We start from the raw sequence: 18,761 nt of genomic DNA on the forward strand, positions 1-18,761 counted from the left end.
CAGTCAAAACTCGACTTGAGTTTGACTTTAATCGAGTTCGAGCCGAGCTCGAGCTAGCTCGTTTAATATCTCGTTTAATATTCGAGCCGAACTCGAGCTCATATAATGTTCGCTCGATAGTTTGTCCGAGATTTTCGAGCATGATATATAATATATATGTATTTATGTAACTTAAATTTAAAACAATATATATATTTTTTTCTTTTCTCTCTCTTGCAAAGCCCATATATATAGCTCAATCCATATTATTATATTATATTATTCTAAAGCAAAACCTTAATTTCTAGTGTATCAATTTATATGACTTTTTGTTTCTTTTTCTCTTCAGTCTTCTCCATTTCTTCTTCTTCATCGCCATTTCATCTTCTTTATTTCATCTTCTTCTTCATCATTTCATCTTCTTTTGTCTTCATTATTTATTTCACTAATAATAGGTTGATTCATTTTTTCATATTATATTTCATCTACCATATTTCTTTCATCCATTCACACAAGCCTTATAGGCAGAGAGTTGGGAGGCCAATACAAATTCAAATTTTGTGACCCTTAAAATTAAAATAAATATAATTATATATTTTATCAAAAACATATAAATATACAACTAAATATATAACTATGATTATTGATTAAAAAGGAAAAAAAATACTTGTGATATGTTTTTTGTGATTTTAAAAACATCTTTTGATAATATTTGTGATATATTGTGTATAATGTGTTTATTATGAAAAAAATGATAAATATTTTAAAATGAGAAGAGGAGTATGAAGATAAACATAAGATTAAGAATAAATAAATAAATAAATTTAAACGCATTAAAATGTAATAAAGATGATTTTCATAATTAGGTTAGGGTTGAATTTATGATAATAAATAAATAAATATTAGAGATGAAAAAAACGGCTATAATATAAATAATATAATTAGAGTCAGTGATATTAAAGATAATTAGGGTTAGTGATATAAAATGGTTATAGAAAGAGAAAAAAAAAATTAAGGTAGTGATAATAAATGGTTATAGAGAGAGAAAAAATTAATATATTATTATATTAAATATAATATGGAGAGAGAAAAATTATTATATTATATATATATAGAGAGAAATAAGTAATATATATTATTATATTATATTGAGTGAGAAAAAAAAATTATTATATATTGAGAAAAAATTAGTGTATTATAAGAAATAAATATAATATTATACTGTAAATAGATAGGTTATAATATTATATTAAGAATTTAAAATTTGGGGCCAATAAAAAATGGAGGCCCATGCAATTAAATTGGTTGCATACTTCTAGCTCATACCTGTTGCTTATAAGTAAATTAAAATTTATCTATTTCCTTTTATAATATAAAATATATATATATATATATAAGCCCAGGGCCTGCGGCTAACAAGTCTTGAGATTTTGGGGCCCTATCCAAATTTAAATTTTGAGGCCCCTAAATAGTAAAAAAAAAAATTAAAATTTTAATTAATAAAATAAAATATAAATAATTAATATATTATAATACGGAGACTAAAAGAGATATAAAAAGTATTTTTATAATATATATTTAATATTAAGAAGAAAAAAGAGGAAAAATAATATTCATATATAATATTATTAAATATAAAAAAATTGAGCCCTATAAAAGTGGGGGGCCTATGCAAGTGCATTGGTTGCCTTACCCAGGGCCGGCCCTGTAAGCTTAGAATATATTAGAGATTGGATAAATATTATATATAATGATTTTTAATTTATATTATTGTTAGATTATTGATAGCAAAAATGTAGTATATTATGGTAGCATTGTCTAGTTGTATAGGGTTGTATAGGTTATTGATATATTTGGTATAATTATAAAAATATATAAGTTTATATGGTTTATAATTTTTTTGTTTGGTATAAAGTATAAGATTGTAGTATAAAAATAATTTAACATGAATAATATATCTATTATTATTATTATTATTTATATTTATTTATATTATAAATAATATTGTTTATTATTATAATTTATATACTTTTATTATTTAATAATTCATAAAATTATAAAAAATTAATTATAATAAAACAGTAATTATACTTATTTAATTTGAATATTCATTACTAATTGCCATAAAATTAAATAAAAATACAAATTAATATATAATATTATTTATAATAAATAAATATATAAAATAATAATTTATTTAAAGTTTGTTATAAAAATAAATAAATATTTTTTAATTAAAATAATAACTATTTAAAAAATATATATATTAAAATAATTCAAAACTTTTTTCATTTTCAGTCTTCCTCTTTAAAGTATGATCATACTACTCAACAAATTGTTCAGACTGGATAAAGGACTGGGCTTGGTTGTTTGAAAACAATCTAGAGTATGCCCGGAAGAAAAATGGCCCTTTTGCAATGAAGTTTTAGAATGCACATACAAATAAAAAAACATTCATATTTCATTTCTCTAAGATGTAGACATAACCTACCTAAAATTTATCTGACATATACATGCATCATTATACGTTCTTCATTCAAAGATTTCAATCAGACATTATTCTCTAAGTTAAACTCTCAATCATACTCTGTCATTCTCATCACACTCATCAACCGTAAGTGAGTTATATACAATGTTCTTCATTTGTTCCTTTACACTTTATAACGCGCAAGAACCACCTAATTTAGCTGAATTTTTTTTATTATATACCAAAGACATAAACGGTGATGAGAATTTGGAAATACTGTAGAATTATCCTAAGTAGATCCTAATTTGATGTGTGAGAAATAAATATGTATGCGGCGGAAGCGTGCGTACCTTAATTCATATCTGAATCTTGTCTTTCCTTGTAATAGAAAAAGTCTTTATCTCTCTTTCTTTAGACTTTCTTTATGGAATGGTTCTTCCATTTGATGAGTACGTCAATAGGTTTCTCTCTTGTTGAGGGAACTCAAAGAAGAATTGTCCGTACTTCAAATGGGGACCATTCCGTTACATATAACCAACATTGAGTTAGTTATTATAGTTAGGTAATTTCTAATTTAGTCCATTCATAAAATTAGAAATGCCGCTTAGGTATCCTCACTTTATATTAATGAAAATACACTCATAAGCCATTAACTTAATTTCACATTAGATCACATTATTTTGACTTATATTTAAATATGATATTTGCACAACTATTTATTATACTAGTGATCCTAAAAATTTCAACAATCTCTCACTAGGTCACGTATATATAAAAATAAATGTATCAACCATAACGCGTCTGAAGTTCTATGTCATCTCAATTAAAACATCAATATATGACCAAAGAACTCGTCGTTGTATTTAAGCACAACTAGACCCAAACATGATCACATACAATCAATACAATTAATTGACAAATCATATAATGATTGTTGAGGATTGAAAATTCCATGCAAGGTGATATTTTCATGTCAATTTTCAACTAGTCCTATTTGACTTTAATGAGATCATACTTTTAAATATAATTATACAAAGTGTAATGAACTGATATAATACTAATTTTTGATCAGAATAAAAACTTTATAAATATCTATAAATAATTAAACTAAAAGACGTCAAAATTAAAAACTCCCACTGAAGTTAGAGATTGTTGATCTCTACGGACACTCATACGAGCAATATTCTCATTAAAAGATATTATATGATAAAACCTATTGCTAAGAGTCATAACCTTAGAGTTTGTACATAATTATTTTATAGAAATATATCCACTTTGTATCATTTCATATAAAATTAACCTTGATGTCAAAATCACTTAATTTGATGCATAATAACATGTTATAAATTTTGTTGCAATAGTGGATAACGCCATAAGTGTTTGTTTGACACTTCTTCAAAAAACGACAAAACCAGCTAGCGAAAAATATAACTCGAAGTGGATTTCATACTGTTTTGGCATCCTGTAAGATCAGAGTCAGAATACTCAATGATCTTCAGACTTTCCGAGTTTTTATATGTGAACATTTAATTCTTACTTTTTTTCAAATATCTCATTACTTTTGGCTACTTAATGTCAAGCAAAATTTGTGACAAACAAAATGTCACCCATATATAAAACCATAAATAGACGTTTACTCCCATTGAACTTGTGATACACAAATAATCAATTAAATTCACCTCAAAACCAAAAGAGAGAATTGTTATTTTTTGAAATATACGGTATCACTAACGAGACACTTCTTTAAGTCTATAGATGAATTTCTTTAATTTGAAAACCATATTAATTTGGTCTCTCGACACAAAGTTTTCTCATTGCACCAAATTGTTTTTTCAATGTCTATTGACAAAACCCCTAACATCTATTTTGGTGAAGCTCCATATCAAAATATGCAACGGGTACCATAAATTATCTTTAAAGAATAATTTAATTAAACTGGATGTCATAAAGACTCTTGATTTTGTGGTTGGCTGGTTATACTTAATGAATTGATCAATACTGGTCTTGTCTACTCTCTAATTTTTGAATATATTGTCAATATCAATAAAATCCTTTCAAAATAGAATTATGATCTAAATTATTTTTAAAGACAAAATCATTTTCTCCCCTCAAACTCAATATTCTAAAAAAAAATATACAGGTCTAAAAAACTATATTAAACTTGACATAATAAAAAATTAACCCTTAATTACTTAGAATATCAATAAAGTAGTTGTTCACATTTATAACCTTAAGTAACAACTAAATTTAATAATGATTTATCCCATCTAATATACTAATGCAACATTAATATCAAGTCTTTGGACAATAATATTAATTGTAGTATTTTGGTATAGTGATCAAACATTAATAATAAGACAAGTAAAATAATCAATCTATCTTTGGATAGATTAATTATTCACATAAATAAGACTTATAATTATTACATATTATCATCACAAGTATTGATGCAATTCTGTCAATTAATTTATCAAGTCTTTGGGTCAAAATAATATAATCACATGAATTACACAAATTATCATTCAAACTTGTCTTGAATTAATTTCAACAAACATTGTCATTTAGTGATTATTTGTATCAATCAATACATCAAATAACAGAACAATATTATCATTATTTTAAATTTAAATGTTATATTAGTGTATATAACTCAAATAAATAATAGATAATTTACCAAAGAAAGATTTATTTATTTTATTATAAAAAATAAGAGTATCACCTTAGACTAAATCTTAATTCTTGAACTTTGAAATTTTGTAATGTCTTAAATTAATCTTCAACATATTTAAACAAATTTTCAAAATATCCTGTAGCCAAATACATCAATTAAATTTTCTCTTCTGTGCTGTTTTTTTTTTAATTCTCAAACAAAGAATATAATTAATTGTAAAAAAAATTAATTTATAAATGTGATCCTAATTCTCTCCTAATATATAATATATAATATATATTATATATATATTATTATCATTACTTAATTATCCATAATTATCTTAATAATATTATCTTAAGAATTTAGTTATCAAATAACATCCAACAATCCCTTATATTTCTTACTCAATTATTTGATAATAATAGAGAATTCTTCAACTAAAGAGAATCTATCCTTTATATGTTCGTACTCAATTATTGATAACAATAGAGAATTCTTCAACTTAAAAGAGAATCTATCCTTATATTTTTGTACTCAATTATTTGATAACAACATAGAATTCTCCAACTTAAAGAAGAAATGTAAGTATCCATAAATCTATAAATATAGGACGATAACATCACAAATATTATATTCTGTACTAATTATTTGATATTATCAAAAAAAAAATATAAATATATATATTATATATTATAATATCTTATCTATATATATATATATATATCTATATATTCCAGAAAAAAACATGCTTTTACAAGAAAATTCAAGCATTTATAAATCTAGAATTATAGGTTAATGATAACAGAAATTCAAATATCATTAATCTATTATAAAAATTAATCTAAACAATAATATACATTTCAGAAAAACATGCTTTTACAAGAAAATTCAAATATTCATAAGATTACAAAAATTTAAATATTCATTCATATATAATCATATAACATCATTCTAAATTCAAAATATATGAATTTTAATAAAAAAAATCTATCTTTTCTAATTAAAATTTTCAAATTTAGATATATATATATATATCTTTATCAAATTATTATCAAAATCAATATATATTTCTAATATTATGATTGAATTATCAAAAAAATATATATATATATATATAATCCGAACAACCTCATTTAAAATTATAATTCCTAAGAATCTAAATATAGGGCCCTATGTCTAGGGATCTTATGAGATAATTCAAAAATCTCTTCGCATCAATCTTCCTAATAACATCATAAAATCTAATATAATGATATATCAATATTAATAAAAGATAAATATATATATATATATATATATATATATAAAATACAATTTCAAATTTCAAATCAAAATATATATTCTTAATAATATTATTAAAATCAATATATTTATTCTTAATAATATTATTGATATGATTCAATATATATATTATTTGAAATTATCATAAATCTATACATATATGATATATATCTTAATTCTTAAACCTCTCACAACATTAATTAAGTAATACTAATTTAATCAATTTGATGAGTACATAAATAGGTATCTCTCATTGATCATTACCGTTACATATAACTAACATTAAGTTAGTTGTTATAGTTATGTCATTTCTAATTTAGCCCCTTCATAGAATTAGAAATGTCACTTAGGTATTATCACTTTATATTTATGATAAATACACCCATAAGTCATAACTTAATTTCCTATTAGATCACATTATTTTTGATTATATTAAATATGACATTTGCACAATTATTTATTATCTAGTGACCCTAAAAATTCCAACAAACTATATCTCTAATTACAATTGCACATTGAACAACATTAGTCTGTGACTATTGCCTTTGGCGCACGTCAACCATATGAATGATTCTGTATCTTCATAGATAATAGTTCACATCAAGTAACAGTAGATTGATCATGGATGATTCACTACAATAAATGGAGCGAAAGACATGTCATAATTATTAGTCAATAGGTGTATCAAAAGTCATAGCATCAGAAAAATAATCATATGCAGTTTTTGATCTTGCATTTGCCCCAAAAATATTTCTAATCCGAGATTCACCATCTAAATCAAGCGCGTAGGAAAAAATTTGGTTCCTACTTTGCATGCAACAAAAAATAAGCACTCAAGTTCAGCATCTACCATTCCTTAATCTCAATATTATATCAATCTAAATATAATTTCTACAGCTTTTTTCATCGAATGACAATTATTCATAGCCTCTGGCCTCTACTACAAATGATTAAAACTTTTACTTAATGTTATTCCAGCTTCATCATTTAGTTCCAATTTTTCTACTTGTGTTAAATCCAATACTTTATTAGATCTAAAATATTGTGATTTTTTTGGGCTTAATATATGGTTATGTTCAAAGAGTACACATTTATTCTAAAGTTTGTATCACCTTGAATAACAACATAATCTTATCTTTACAGTTTGTCTCAATCGAAGTATAAGATTTAGTTCATTGTTGATATAGATACTTTGTTACGACTTTTAGCGCATCCAATAGAAAATATTTTAATTTTCCATCGACTCCATTTTTACCACTTAATTAGAAATACCGAAAACCCATATTCTTCGATAAGATTTATAAAAATCACTCGCTCATCTTCGGATGAGAATGTCATTCCAATTTTAGGAGGATTTACCTCTTTTAAACTTGTCAACCTTCTTAAACATAGACAATGAGTCTTGTCATTCCAATTTAGGAAGATTACCTCTTCTAAAATTGTCAACTTTTTTAAACATAGGCGATGAGTCTTGACCCATTATGTGGGTCTGAATAACCTCATTGTATCATTTTTTCTTTTTTTTCATAATAACTTCTTTACTTAAATTTATTTAAGATATACATGCAAATTATTAAAAAAAAATACATGCAACTATTAACCATATTATTGACAAAAAAAAAAAATACCCTCATTACGAATATTTTGATAAAAATATATTTTTTTGAAGTTTTTTTTTTTTTTGAAGAATTAGAAGCTGATGAGAAATAGAAAATGAAAATATTAGATAAACATTATAAGTAATAAAAAAATATTAATAAGTCAAAATAATAAATAAAAAAAAGAAAAAAAAACAGAAAAAAAGAAGGCAAAAAGAATAGATGAGAAATATTTTGATAAATAAAATTAATTAAAAAGTCATAAAATGTAGACAATAAAAGAGATAAATGTCGGCAATTTAATGAAAGACGATATATTAATTAGTTGGAGCAAACAAAATAAATTAATTCGTAACTCTACCACATTATTTTTTATTCAAACATATTATTAGATATATAATGTGAGAGTTTCTTGTAAAATTTTGAATTATTTAATTAAAAGTAGATACGAGCTAATAAATATTAAAGAAAAAGGAAGAGGAAAGAGTATAAAGAAATTCATTTAATAAGAGAAGTGAGATTAATTAGTTAAAGATAATATTAGAAAATTAATGAGACAATTAATTAGTTGTAAAGTGAAAGAGAGGAAAAATTTAGTAAAAGAAGAGGAATATTTGGGTGTTTTCGCTTAGGGCTATTTAAAAACCGGAAATCGGTTATCCAACCGAAACTAGTAGTTAACCGGTTTCATTTTAACGGTTTATGTTAACGGTGCTAGCGGTTTCAGTTAACCGGTTTTTACCGGTTACACGGTTCGGTTTACATATTTTTCTAACTATTTAACCGGTAAACCGGTAACAATTTAATTATATATTTTATAATTTGTATTAATTATTTTATAAATAATATTTAATAATCTATAAATCTTTTTTATTTTTAAATTTTAAATTATAATTTTTATTGAATTATTTCTTAAAAACACTATAATTTATATAAAAAAATTTACAAAAATAAATTAAAAACAAACTATACTAATTTCATTAAAATATGTAAAATTATTTTTATAACGATACAATAAAACAAAATAACGTAGAATTATAAGTTAACAAAATCAAAATAGTTAAACAAAATAGCTATAAAATATATTATATTGTTACAATAAAATAATATATTATAACATATTTCTAAATATATTAATAAAATATATTATAATAATAATATAATATATTATAATATAGACAAGAAATGATGGAGAATAGTATAATAGGAAAGTCCAAACAATAATTAAAAAAAAAATCATTTCAAAATTTATTACTTAATTAAAAAACTTAAATTATCGGTTCTTAGTTAAACCCGGTTAACCGACCGGAACCGACCAAAACCGATAGAACCAGAACCGGTAAAACCGATACTATTAACGGCCGGTTAACCGATTTGTAAAATAAAAGACAAAATTGGTCTTAACCGGAACCATTTAACCGATTAATCAGCTGGTTGAATACCCTAATTTTCGCGACTTGTCACAACCCCAAATTCGGAGCCAAATCATAGCCTATCATTACTCAATAGTTAATAGAATTAAAGCCTATTTTTTAAATTCAAATATTTAAAACTCTATAGGATATTTTTTTTAAAAGATTCATATATATTAAAAATAAAATGTCGTTTAAGCATAACATGAAAACAAAAAGAAAAAAAAAGAAAAAATGATACTCAATAAATTATTGATATCGTAAATCCTCGAGAAGAACGATTAATTTCCCGATAGATTCTATTGGTTTTCCTGAACTCAGAAAACGTTATAATAATAGTAATATGAATGATACGCATCGCACGACTACGATCATTGAAAATTCGACAATTTCTCTCTAACCAGATAGTCCACAAAAAAATAATTGGGATGGTAACTCAAATATATAGGTCTGTCATATCAGTCGCATCAATTCAAACTTCTCAGCAACTATCCAAAGAATCGGACATCACTCAATGAATCTCAGTAATACTCCATAAAAGACTCCAAATACTAGTCACCCCTAGATAATGCAAAAATAAGTGAATTGTCGATTCAACTTTTTCGTGACACATACGACTAGCCATAATACAATCTTTTTTCATTCACATATCATCCCTTATAATTCAACCATTAATAATGTTTCATTCAAAGAACAAGATCTTAGATGGAATCTTAGAATCCCAAAGTTTTTCCAAACAAAAGTTATATAGAATCATCTTAGTGAACAATTTGTAGCAATGCCTTACATAGAAATTATCCATATCATGCCAACGTATAACGTCTTTTTCAAACTAGGACACTTGCTTGTGTCTTACCAAAAGTACAACTTATTATGGGACGAAGTCTCCATAATGTTTAATCTCTTTTTATATCTAAATCGACTAACGAATTCACTAGACTGTGGATCAAGCTTGTCCATATATCTGTGACATTTCTACATATAGCAATGAAAGTAAGCTCAAGATACGTCATAACTAGACTTTTGACACTACACCAAATGTCGTCCCAAAATCTAATTGAAGAACCATCCCCACAATGAATCTAGACTACTTAGAAAAACTTTTCCACATAGAATAAATTCTCCTCCAAATGCTATACCTGCTGGATAATTAAACATTTTTGTGAACCAGTCAGACCAATCATTACTGAAATCTTTTGTTTCTTTGAGTTAGGGTTTAGAACCCAAGATAAGGAAAAGTGGATTGAAGATTGAGAGTAAAAATCACCGACTCTTTCATTAGTAAAAATCCCATTTATAAAGGGGATAAAGTTACAATAGTCCTTGAACTTTAATTAATACATAAAAAACACATCAAACTTTCTAAGCACTTATTTTATAATTCTTACATCCCCTCCTCAAGATGAATGTCTCTAAGATTCATCTTGTCTCTAAGAGTATAAAATGTTGTACAATCCAATGGCTTTGTAAAAATATCAGCTTGCTGAATTTTTGTAGAGACATATTTTGGTATGATAAAACCTTGATTGAAATTATCTCGAACAAGGTGGCAGTCGATGTCTAGGTGCTTTGTCCTTTCATGAAAGACGGGGTTCTCCGTGATATGGATAGCAGCTTGATTATCGCACTTTAAAGTAATAGGCAATTTGACATCAATATGTAGATCTTTGAGCAAATAGCTGATCCATTTTAGTTCACAAACTGTTGTCGCCATACTGCGATATTCAGCTTCCGCTGAAGAATGAGATACCGTCGTTTGCTTCTTCGTTTTCCATGATACAAGTGCATCTCCAATTTTGACACAATAACCAGTTACTGATCTGCGTGTATCTGTACAGGTTGCCCAATCTGCGTCTGAAAACTCTCAAACAATAAATCAGATTTACAAGGATAAAATAACCTCGAAGAAGTTGTGCCTTCAGATATCTAACGATCTGTAAGTGCTTCACAATGATATTTTAAACTGACTTAATGTTTGTACACTAAAGCTAATATCAGGTCGAGGGAAAAAATCACATATAATAATCTGCCTATTAGCCTTTGAATTTTTCAGGATCTGTAAAAACAGGGCTATTGGAATTACTTAGCTTTGTCCCTTTAGTCATAGGAACTTGAGCTGGTTTACAGCCGGATAAACCTGTGTCATTTAAAATATCTAACACATATTTTCGTTGATTCATATATATGCCTTCACAATTTCGATACACTTCTAATCCTAGAAAGTATCTAACTTTTCTTAAATCTTTAATGGAAAAACAATTATGTAAATAATCCTTAATGGATTTAATCATATCCATATCATTACCACTTATTAGTATGTCGTCCACATACACTAATAAAGCAGTAAAAGAATCATCTTTTTTTTAAATAAAAAGACAATTGTCATTTACAGATTGCAAAAAAACAAATTCAACCATTTTTTTGAAAATTCTTTGTTCCACTGCCGAGAAGATTGTTTTAAACCATACAATGTTTTATTTAAACGACATACCTTGTTATCAGCTTTTTCATTATACCCCTCAGGTACTTTCATATAAACATCTTCCTCCAATTCACCATGAAGGAAGGCATTGTTTATGTCAACCTGCTCTAAAAACCAATTATTAGCAGCAGTCAATGCAATTAAAACCCTTACCGTTACAGTTTTAGCGACCGGCGAGAAACTGTCGTGGAAGTCGATACCATCTTTTTGATTGTACCCTTTAGCTACCAGTCTCGCCTTATACTTTGCTATTGAACCGTTTGGGTTAAGTTTGGTCTTGTAGATCCACCTGCAACCGATTGGTTTCTTCCCATTTGGGAGTGCAACTAAATCCCAAGTATTATTAGTTTTAAGAGCTGTTAACTCTTCATTCATAGCCTTCTTCCAGTGTTCAATCTGTGAGGCTTCAAAAAAACTTTTTGGTTCTTTAATTGTAGAGATGTTCCCCAAAAATTCTAAGTGTTTAACATCTCTACATTTTGTAACATAAGGAAAAGTGTTGGGCGTATAAGAGTTTTTATTTTTTAAAATAGTGCTTGTGTTGACAATGTAATTGTCATGCCAAGCAGGTGTCTTTCTTTCCCTTACACTTTTTCTTTGTCTTGTTTCTGGAAAATTTTGATGTTGAGTTTCTGAAAAATCTGGCTGTGATGAAAAATTTTGTTCAACATTTTGATTTAACTGATCATCAGAAGTATTAGTATCATTAATGTCAAAAGAAGATGAATCATCATCAGAATCTGAAAAAAAGTAATCTGTATCTACAGAAATATTTTGTTTGTTTATTTGATCATGTTCCTTTTGATATGGAAACTTATTTTCATAAAAAATTAGATCTCTAGAGACAAAAATGGTTTCATTTAAAATGTCAAATACTCTAAAACCTTTTTGTCCTATAGAGTATCCAATAAAAATGCATTTTTTACCTCGAGGTTCGAATTTTGTTTTATGAGGTGCATTGTTTTTGGCATAACATAAACATCCAAAAACTTTAAGATTATCCAAATCAGGTTTTGTTTTATACAACTTGTAAAATAGACTATCCCAGTTTAAAACTTTTGAAAGAGTTCTATTTATAACATGAGTTGCCATAAGAATTGAAAATGACCAAAACGTTAAAGGAATTTTTGATTGATTCATTAGAGATCATGCCACTTGAAGTAAATGTTGATGTTTGCGTTCTACTACTTCATTTTGTTGTGGGGTGTAGGAACAAGATTTTTGATGAAGAATACCATTTTGTTTAAAAAAGTTTTGCAATTCATGATTTAAAAATTCACTACCATTATCAGACCTGATAATTTTGATTGAAGTTTCAAATTGTGTTTTAATCATAGCATGTAAATTAATTAAAACATGTTTTGCTGTATCTTTAGTTTTGATCATATAAGTCCATGTAAATCTACTGAAATCGTCGACTATTGTAAGCATATAAGAGCAATCAATAAGAGATATTTCTTTGTAAGGAACCCAAATATCTATGTGTATCATTTCAAAACATTTAGCAGTTTTAGAAATGCTAGAATTAAAATGTAATCTTTTCATCTTTGAAATTGGACAGATATCACAATGAAATGTATCATCTTTATTCAAATCAAATGCATGTTGTAATACTGTTTCAGAAGGATGCCCTAATCTTCTATGTAACAACATGTAATCAGTACATGAATTAAAAGTCATATTCACTGAATCTGTATCAAGTAAGTATAGGTTTTGACTAAAGTCTCCTTTTCCTATGATAGAGTTGTCCCTAGCATCCTGCAATAAACAACCCGAAGAAGAGAATTGACAACTAATTTTGTTTCTTTTTGCAAGTTTAGACACTGAAATTAGATTATATGTAAAGTCTTTAATGAGCATTACATCATACAATTTTAATTTTTCAGAATGCCTAACATTTCCCATTAGCTTAACATGTTTAACTGTGCCATCGGATAAAAACAAAGGTATGTTGTCAATTCTCTTAATTTCAGTCATAATATTTGGGTTTGAACAAATATGACAGTTAGCACCACTATCTAATATCCATAAAGGTTTATTCTTATAACTACTATGCACATTAAAACTACATGCATTAGTAATGTTATCTGAAAAGTGATACATACCTTCATAATATTTCTCTTTGCCCTTTCCTTCTTTGAGCAATCCTTTCATTACTTCTTTGACAACAGCTGGAATTTCTGAGCTATTGAACTTTTTGGAGGAGGATGAATCTTCTGATTGTCTTCAAAGTAGGCAAATGGTGTGTTTGCAGCATTCACAGTATTGGTTGAGGTATTAGAATTTTTCACTTTTAAATCACGGTTACCTTTCCACCATTCAGGATAACCTATGATTTTAAAGCAGCCCTTTTGTACATGACCTTATGTTCTGCAATGTTTGCAATATAAAGAAGAACCTCATCTTGAAGCTTTGTATGTCTTGTTATTACCTCCTCTACTTCTTGTGTTTCTTGCTACATTTTCCCATTTCTGCTGTTCAGAGTTATCTTTCATTGTCATAGCAAAATTTTCACTGTGATCATTGATCAAAGATTGGACTTCTCTCTGTCTTTCTATACTCTGCAACATCGCATATGCCCTATTTATGCTAGGTTTAGGATCCATTAGTAATATTTGTTGTCTAGCATTATCGTAATACTCATTTAATCCCATTAAAAACTGAGTAAGTTTATTTGCAGTATCAAGTTGTATTACTAACTTGGTCATTCTACAACAGCAAATTGTTTTTGGATCACAGTCACAAGAAGGCAATGGTTCTAGTACTAACAACTCATCCCATAACTTTTTAAGTTTAGAAAAATATTTTTCAAGACTAAGTGTACCTTGTCTGAGGTTGCTTATAGCCCTTTGAATCTGAAATGATTGTGGTCCATTGCTCTCTTGGTATCTTTCTTTGATGTCTATCCATAGATCTTTTGCTGTTGTGGTTGAAGAGTAATTTGCCTTGATTTTGTCTGATATTGTATTTAAAATCCAAAATCTTACCAAGCAGTCCATCTTTTTCCATCTATCAAAATCTTCAGCATCTTTTGGAACAACCAGTGTACCATCAATAAATCCTAGTTTTGATTTTGCTTCAAGAGCTAACCTAATACCGCTGCTCCATCCAATGTAATTTGTACCATTGAATATTGTGGTACAGATTATAGTTCTGAATCATCAATGGATCATCATCATATCGCTTCTTGCCAGCCATTTGATCGGTTAGCGAATAATCAGTCGACGATGAAGAACTATCGTTAGCCGTTTCTTCTATATCTCCAGTTTGTGAATAATCGGTTGACGACGAAGAACTATTGTTGAACGCTTCTTCTTTATCTTCAACTTCTTGATCTTCAAAGTTTTCCTGCTCTGATACCATAAAATCTTTTGTTTCTTTGAGTTAGGGTTTAGAACCCAAGATAAGGAAAAGAGGATTGAAGATTGAGAGTAAAAATCACCGACTTTTTCATTAGTAAAAATCTCATTTATAAAGGGGATAAAGTTACAATAGTCCTTGAACTTTTATTAATACATAAAAAACACATCAAAGTTTCTAAGCACTTATTTTATAATTCTTACAATTACCATACTTACATATCATTATCGATGTCCAAAGACTATTCCACTTCATTGCAAATCTACTACACTATTTTGATAGAAGAGTTGCCTTATTAAAATAAATAAGATCTCAAATATCTAGACCTCCATAGAAACTTACACATTATTCTCTCTATTTTTTCACCGTCACACTCTTTGAGAGAAAACGACATCATATGTGGGTATAGATGACAACACACTTCTAATGAGGATTAACCGACCCTTTTCGAGATTATTTTATTTTTTCATCTAAACAGTTACATTCAATTTTAGTGATAATTGGATTTTAAAAGACCTTGAATCGTAATTTAACACCTAACGACATACCAGAGTGCGGCAGCTCGCCACGGAACTTGCTTAGTTAGCGTCATAGTTTTGTTTCATTAGTTGCCACGAGTTAATACCTATTCTATTTTAATTAATTGAACATATTCAATTGTTGTTCATATTCAAATGAATTTCTCTTAATATTGTTTGTAATTTGTTCATCTTATTTTATATTTAATATTCTACCCCCTAGATTTAATTAACAATTACTTATATCATAATCTTTGATAAGTTTAATATTTTGCAATGGATGGAATGCTCTTTTTTTTCTAAAATATTTTGCAGCAGATGAATGCTCTCTTTTCTTTTCTAAAATATTTTGTTTTAATCTAAGTTTGTTTTGGAGTAACCCAATATCTCGACTCTATCAACTCTTACCGCAGACATTTTGGTTTGCCTTTGATATCTTTATTCTTTTCATGAAGTCAAGCTATATATATGCAGTTAGATATTAATGAAATAATTTTAACTTTGAAAAAAGGAGAAAAATATTATATTCAAATTTATGAAATATAGAAATACTTTTAACTTTTCAAAAAGAGATAAAAAAAATATATATTATATTCAAATTTATGAAATCTCAATGTAGCTCAAGTTCCAAAGAAAATAAAATACATTAATTGAAGTCTAACCCCTAAAAACATTTATTATGGTTGGCAAGTAAAAAAACAAAATATTTATATATATATGAATTTACATTTTACATTAAACTGACTTAATATATATATTTATAGTTTAATGTCCATTATACCCTCTGCATCTGAATTTCTTTACAAAGAGTAAGAATGGTACATGCGTAATTTTATTCAAAATATGAAAATTAATTAATTAATTAATTAAAACCAGAACCAACCACGTTTTTCAGTTTGAAATATGTGTCAAACTATATTATTATTATTATTATTATTATTATTATTAAAAAGATTATTAAAAATTAAATTGGTAAAAAAAGAGGTCACGTGACAGGCACGTGACTAGGATAGGTGGCTAATGAAACTAAAAGCCACAAATAATAACAGAAATCATCGCCGAGTGGCGGGTCCCATTAATTAACCAATATATATATATATATTTATGACAATAATACCCTCCTCCTACTACTATATAAATCGCCATTTTCCTCCTCCTCGATTTCTCCTTCCATATCCAGAGCTTCACTTTCATTAATAATGTTAGGTGTATTTACCAGTTCAATTGTCTCGCCGCCGGACGAGTTGATTGCCGCCGGCAGCCGGACTCCGTCACCTAAGATCAAGGCGACTGATCTCGTTAACCGCTTCGTCGACGGCAACTCCTCGGCGGTCTCCGTCCAGGTCGGGGATCATGTTCATCTCGCCTACACTCATCACAACGAATCGCCTCTATGTCCCAGGTATATACAAATCCAAACTAGTTTGATTAGAATTCAACTTTGAAGAATCGAAATCTGGATTCGATCATCGCAGATTTCAGAGCAGTTGAATAACGATTTCTTCTATAGTAATATTTGAAGGAGATTCAATTTTAAATATTGTTATATATCATGATAGATCTGTTGGTTAGTTGCTTTACTTATTATAATAATAATATATTGTTTTTACTATTTACTTGTGTTTAATTTTCATCAAATTAAAATAATTACTGTATCAAGTAACATGCAATTGGTTTTCCCCAAATTTTGTTATTTTTAAAATCAAATTTGGAAAATTAAGTATTAACCCCATCTATTATTGTATTCATGGAGCTAATTATTTAATATTTAGTTTAAAGGGTAGTATATATTAAATAATGCATTTATGCTAATTTTATATAGAGTTTATTTGCAAAAGGATTAGTTTAAAATTTTAGGTTATCATGAATGATTGAGGTTATTTAACCTAGTGAAAAAGGAAATTATTTGAAAAAATTGCACAAGTTATTTCCCAAATTGTTTATAGTCATAAAGCTAGCAATTAGCAAGAATAAATGAAATGGATAAATTAAGAAAGTGGGTACACCTATTAAAACGGAAAAAAGGGGTTATACCAGGGCATTTGCGGTGAAGGAGACATTTCTGTTTGTTTGAGGGATCACTGGACCAATTTAGGGAGTTTGAATCAGCAATATGGGTTGGGGAAAAGTTCGAACGAGGTGATTCTGGTGATAGAGGGCGTATAAAGCCCTAGGGACAGGGCACCATATCCTCCGAGCCAGGTGTGAGTCACCTGATGGAAACTTTGCGTTTATTGTGTTTGATAAATCAACATCGCCCTTGTTTGTGGCGACTGATCAAATTGGTAAGGTGCCTCTTTATTGGGAATTACTGCTGATGGGCAGCTTGCATTGCCCATGACATTGGATTGTTGAAAGGTGCTTGTGGCAAATCTCTTGCATCATTCCCGCAAGGTAATTATATCCTCTTTTTCTAAGAGAACGAATTATTATATGTTTTTGTTAATAATTAATGTATGCAGGTGTTTCTACTCCACTGCACATGGACAATTGAGATGCTATGAGAATCCGAAGAACAAGATCACTGCTGTTGCTGCAACTGAGGAAGAGATCTGGGGTGCCAAATTCATGGTAATTTACAACAAGATTCTCAATTAATCGTGACTTCACGTTAATCCTTATATTTGATTCATTCAGGTGGAGGGGACAACGGTTCTTGCAGCCATGGAGTAACAAGCTAGATCTGGAGAGGGATCGATAAATGATTCTCATGATGCATGGTTGAGAATGAATGAAGATCAATAATAATAATAATAACAACTCATCCTCCTCTCTCTTTATATAATATTATGGCCATGTAAATAAGCCAATGGCGAGACATCATTTGATGTTTGTTTGTAGTACCTAGTAAAATGGAACAATTTAGGAAGAGTTGTAGATTTGTGCCGAAAAAGACAGACATTGTTAAGTATTTTACTGTTGTTTTGTGTGCAGGTTGCTTGTTTCATCTCTCTCTCTCTTTCTCTATTGATAAAGACATGGGACTATTTAGATCACAAATGAATGTCTTG

At 27.8% G+C, this 18,761-nt stretch overlaps 1 protein-coding gene and 1 pseudogene across 1 annotated transcript; one reads left to right on the forward strand and one right to left on the reverse strand.

The window, feature by feature from the left end:
* Positions 1-14,271: 14,271 nt before the first annotated feature.
* On the reverse strand, positions 14,272-15,235 carry LOC124917880. The gene is made up of 2 exons (XM_047458173.1): positions 15,015-15,235; positions 14,272-14,971 (listed from the first exon to the last, which is right to left on the reverse strand). The coding sequence occupies exons 1-2, from the start codon at positions 15,233-15,235 to the stop codon at positions 14,272-14,274; spliced, it is 921 nt and encodes a 306-aa protein (XP_047314129.1).
* Positions 15,236-16,913: 1,678 nt separating this feature from the next.
* Positions 16,914-18,697, forward strand: LOC124922647 (annotated as a pseudogene).
* Positions 18,698-18,761: the final 64 nt, after the last annotated feature.

This window comes from Impatiens glandulifera, chromosome 1 (genome assembly GCF_907164915.1).
Source record: "Impatiens glandulifera chromosome 1, dImpGla2.1, whole genome shotgun sequence".
In the NCBI taxonomy this organism is placed as follows: Eukaryota; Viridiplantae; Streptophyta; class Magnoliopsida; order Ericales; family Balsaminaceae; genus Impatiens; species Impatiens glandulifera.